Raw genomic sequence first — 3,639 nt, 5'->3', positions numbered from 1 at the left:
TAGAACGTTGACCGTGAGACCGAAGTGTTGCAAGAAATCTGCACCCAGAATCGCTTGACCGACGCCGGCAACTAAGAACAACCAAGAGAAGCTTCGGCGCAGTCCGAGATTGAGGCGGAGGATCTGCTGTCGGAAGACTGGAATGGTGGTGCTGTTGACTGCGGTGAGATGAAACAGGGCCGGGCGGCGCCTATCAGATGGGGAAGCAGGCAGCACACTGACCTCGGCACCGGTATCGACCAAGAAATGCATCTTGGTCACGCGGTCAGTAACGTAGAACAGGCGACTGATGGGAGACGCCGGGAGACTGCTGGTCGCCGTCAGTGCTCCCCTGCCGGGTTTCCCGACCAGCCGCAAGGCCGAGTGCACTTCTCCGCACGAGCTCCGAAACGATGGTGGTACCAACACCAAGGAACTGAGGAATCTTCGGAGCGCGGAGATGATGAGCGGCGGCGGGTGCGGGAGGTCCGTCCTCGGAAGCGGCGGCGGTGCGGGGAATGTTGGCGGCGGGTTGTACGATCAGCAGAAAGAGCGTCGATGCACTCGCGGAGGTGGGAAATGTCGGCTGACAAGGAATCAAGGCGCGCGTGCACGGGGTCGTGGCGAGAACGGTCAGCATCGCACCGGGATTCCAAAGGGTCGGATGAGGGCTGGGAGAGTGACGCGATGCCTGGGCCGACCACTTCCATGATTTTGTCGGCTTGCTGAGCAAGATCGTGAATGGGGAGACTTGACGCTGCGGCCAGAATCATCTGGGCTTGCGGGGGAAGGCGTTGCAAAAACAGCTCCCGCAGCAAATGGGCGTCGAATGTCGGGGCACGATCGCCGAGCAAAGACTCCATGGACCGTAGCAGCTGGGACGGTCGGCGGTCACCGAGCTCCTCCGCGTTGAGCAATTGCTGTAGCCGCTTACGCTCAGTGAGAGTAGTACGATCTAGGATGGCAGTCTTCAGGTTGGTGAACGGATTCTCGTGCGGCGGGGCTTGGAGCACGTCGGCAACCTCAATAGCAATTTCTGGCGGTAGCGCTGCAACAATGTGCCGGTACTTGGTGAGCTCTGAGGAAATGCCGGAGAGCTGAAATTGCGTCTCAGCTTGGATGAACCATATGCTGGGGTTCTTGTGCCAGAAGGGAGGCAAACGGACAGCGACGTAGTTCATCGTGGTAGGGTGCTGGCCAGATGCGGTGCTGGCCCCTGCGTCACCAAGCATGTTGAGGCTGACGGCGGCAGTTCGTTGTCCGGGTCACCAGTGTGGGAAACCTAAGTGAAGTAATCCCAAAACGGTAGCGGAGAAGGCTGTTTATTGTGTGGCCGTCAGAGCCAGTCTGATTAGTCTCATGGCGGCCAAAACCGTCGAAGAATTTCAAAGCTCGCGCCTTGCGATGTGCTGCTGGTGGCGCATCAACTTCATCTTCTGCTGTGCGTCGCTACACTTCGTCGACGCTATAGCCGACCCCGACGTTCAGCAGGGCGTTCGACTGGCGGGCTCGACCGGGCTGCACTAACCCGTGCGCTGGAAGTGGACGCGGCCAAGAAGGCAGCCAGAACGACCCAGGCCTTAGCTCGAAGTGTGCTGGACGAAGTGGAAGACCACAGTGCTACCTCACCGACACCGTGGTACGACATACGGGCTGCGCAGCCACCCATGTGCTGGAACTGCGGAGGCCGAGGCCACCTGCGACGCGTCTGTCCCACTCCACCAATGCGTGACCCAGGACGCACTAGCTTCAGGCGCGGCCGCGGGCGGCGTGGTGGCACCGGGGGGTCGGGAAACTAAGATCAGCTGGGCGTACCGGGCGTCGCCCAGCTCTCAAGATTATTCAGAAAGCGCCCTCGACTGCTGGTTTCTATGTGGATGGACAAGTGAACGGACAGTACTGTAGGATGTTAGTTGACACTGGTGCGACGATAAGCCTCATCAGCTCGTCTTTCCTGGCTAGTCTCCCGAAAGGAGACCAGGTGACGCTGCACTCGTCACCTCAGGAAAATCTACGCACGGTTGCTGGGGACACCGTACCTGTGGAAGGGGTCGCCACGGTTTGCTTGTCCATTGCGGGACATGAATTTCGGCGTGCCATTCTAGTAGCCAACATCACGGATCATTGTATATTGGGCTACGATTTCATGAAGGAGTACAACTGCGTGCTGAACCTCCGAGATGGTACCCTCCTCCTCGGTGACCGGCAACTGGTCCTCCGCTCGTGTAGGGACGCTGACGCGGACCCCTCCTACGTCGTGTGTCGCCGCACCGTCACGGTGCCGCCCTACGCGCAACTACTTATACCGGGACGGATGTCGTCAGGGCAAGCCCCGAACGTCTGTGTCGTCGAGCCTAGTGCGGAAGGTCTCCCGAGCGCTGGGCTCATGGTCGCCCGCGGTCTCGTCCATCATGGTGAAGGAGCAGTACCAGTTCGCGTTCTTAACGCAACTCCCTCACCAATTGTGCTTCAGCGTGGACAACGCCTGGGGCAGTGTTCCCAAGTTGTAGAGATACAGTTCACAGAAGAGAGGGCCGGGGGTCATGCGCCTCCTCCTGCTGCCATGGAGCACAATACAAGTTTACTGCACTACATCGATGAGCTGATCGAGGGTTCCCAACCGCCGCTGACGCAGGACCAGGCGGAGAAGGCACGCGCACTCTTCCAGGAATTCCGCGACGTCTTCTCGTTCTCAGCGGCAGATCTCGGCAGAACAACGGCAGCCCTGCACCACATAGACACCGGGACAGCTTCCCCTATAAAGCAGGCTCCCAGACGACTTCCGCTGGCAAGTTTCAAGGAGGTCGACAAACTCATCAGCGACATGAGGGATCAAGATGTCATCGAGCCATCGTCCAGCCCGTGGGCCTCCCCTATAGTACTCGTTAAAAAGAAGGACGGTTCCACACGGTTTTGCGTGGACTACAGGCGCTTGAACAACGTTACCAAGAAGGACTCGTACCCTCTGCCGCGCATCGACGACACCCTGCATGCGCTTGCTGGAGCCGCATGGTTTTCTGCATTGGACCTGCGCAGCGGTTACTGGCAGGTGGAGGTTGCTCCCGAGGACAAGGAAAAGACTGCGTTGAAAAGCTACGCGCACGGTTGGACATCGTCCACAAGTTCGCTAGGGATCGCATGCGGCAGGCGTTTACACGCATGAAGACCCGGTATGACCTTCGTGCGAACGGTAGTGGGTTCTCGGAGGGACAACTAGTCTGGCTGTACAACCCGGTGCGTAGACGCGGACTTTCGCCGAAGTTTCAGCGGCCGTGGCAAGGACCGTTCACTGTTATGAAGCGGCTGAATGACGTCGTGTACCGACTCAGACGTCCGGGGCGATCCAGACCTGTAGTAGTTCACATCGACCGTCTCGCGCCGTACCGAGGCCCTGCCAACAACCAACACCCTCGGGATGTCGCTCCGCATCCTTCGGGAGAGGAGGGGGAGTAGTGTTGCGGAGCCGAAGACGATGACGGCTGTGCAAACGGGCACGTGACCCGAGACAGGCAACTGGGGGCGCGGGACCACGAACAGTTGAGCTGTGGAACTAGGACTGCAAGGACTATATTGTACTCAGACCTATTGTAACCTGTAACGCACCTATGTTCTGCGGCACCTAGAAAAAGTCGACAAACCGGGGGGGGGGGGGTGATGTGA

At 59.0% G+C, this 3,639-nt stretch overlaps 2 protein-coding genes across 2 annotated transcripts; one reads left to right on the top strand and one right to left on the bottom strand.

Moving 5' to 3' along the window:
• Window positions 1-320: 320 nt before the first annotated feature.
• LOC135384966 (uncharacterized) lies at window positions 321-1,211 on the bottom strand. Its single transcript, XM_064614146.1, has one exon. The coding sequence runs from the start codon at window positions 1,209-1,211 to the stop codon at window positions 321-323; it is 891 nt and encodes a 296-aa protein (XP_064470216.1).
• Window positions 1,212-1,885: 674 nt separating this feature from the next.
• Window positions 1,886-3,142, top strand: LOC135384965 (uncharacterized). Its single transcript, XM_064614145.1, has one exon. The coding sequence runs from the start codon at window positions 1,886-1,888 to the stop codon at window positions 3,140-3,142; it is 1,257 nt and encodes a 418-aa protein (XP_064470215.1).
• Window positions 3,143-3,639: the final 497 nt, after the last annotated feature.

Source organism: Ornithodoros turicata, chromosome 2 (genome assembly GCF_037126465.1).
Source record: "Ornithodoros turicata isolate Travis chromosome 2, ASM3712646v1, whole genome shotgun sequence".
NCBI classification, from domain to species: Eukaryota; Metazoa; Arthropoda; class Arachnida; order Ixodida; family Argasidae; genus Ornithodoros; species Ornithodoros turicata.
This window is presented reverse-complemented; position numbering and strand designations above follow the sequence as displayed.

Coding starts and splice junctions, on each gene's coding strand:
- LOC135384966 (XM_064614146.1), bottom strand. CDS start 1,211: ATGCTTGGTGACGCAGGGGCCAGCACCGCATCTGGCCAGCACCCTACC.
- LOC135384965 (XM_064614145.1), top strand. CDS start 1,886: ATGTTAGTTGACACTGGTGCGACGATAAGCCTCATCAGCTCGTCTTTC.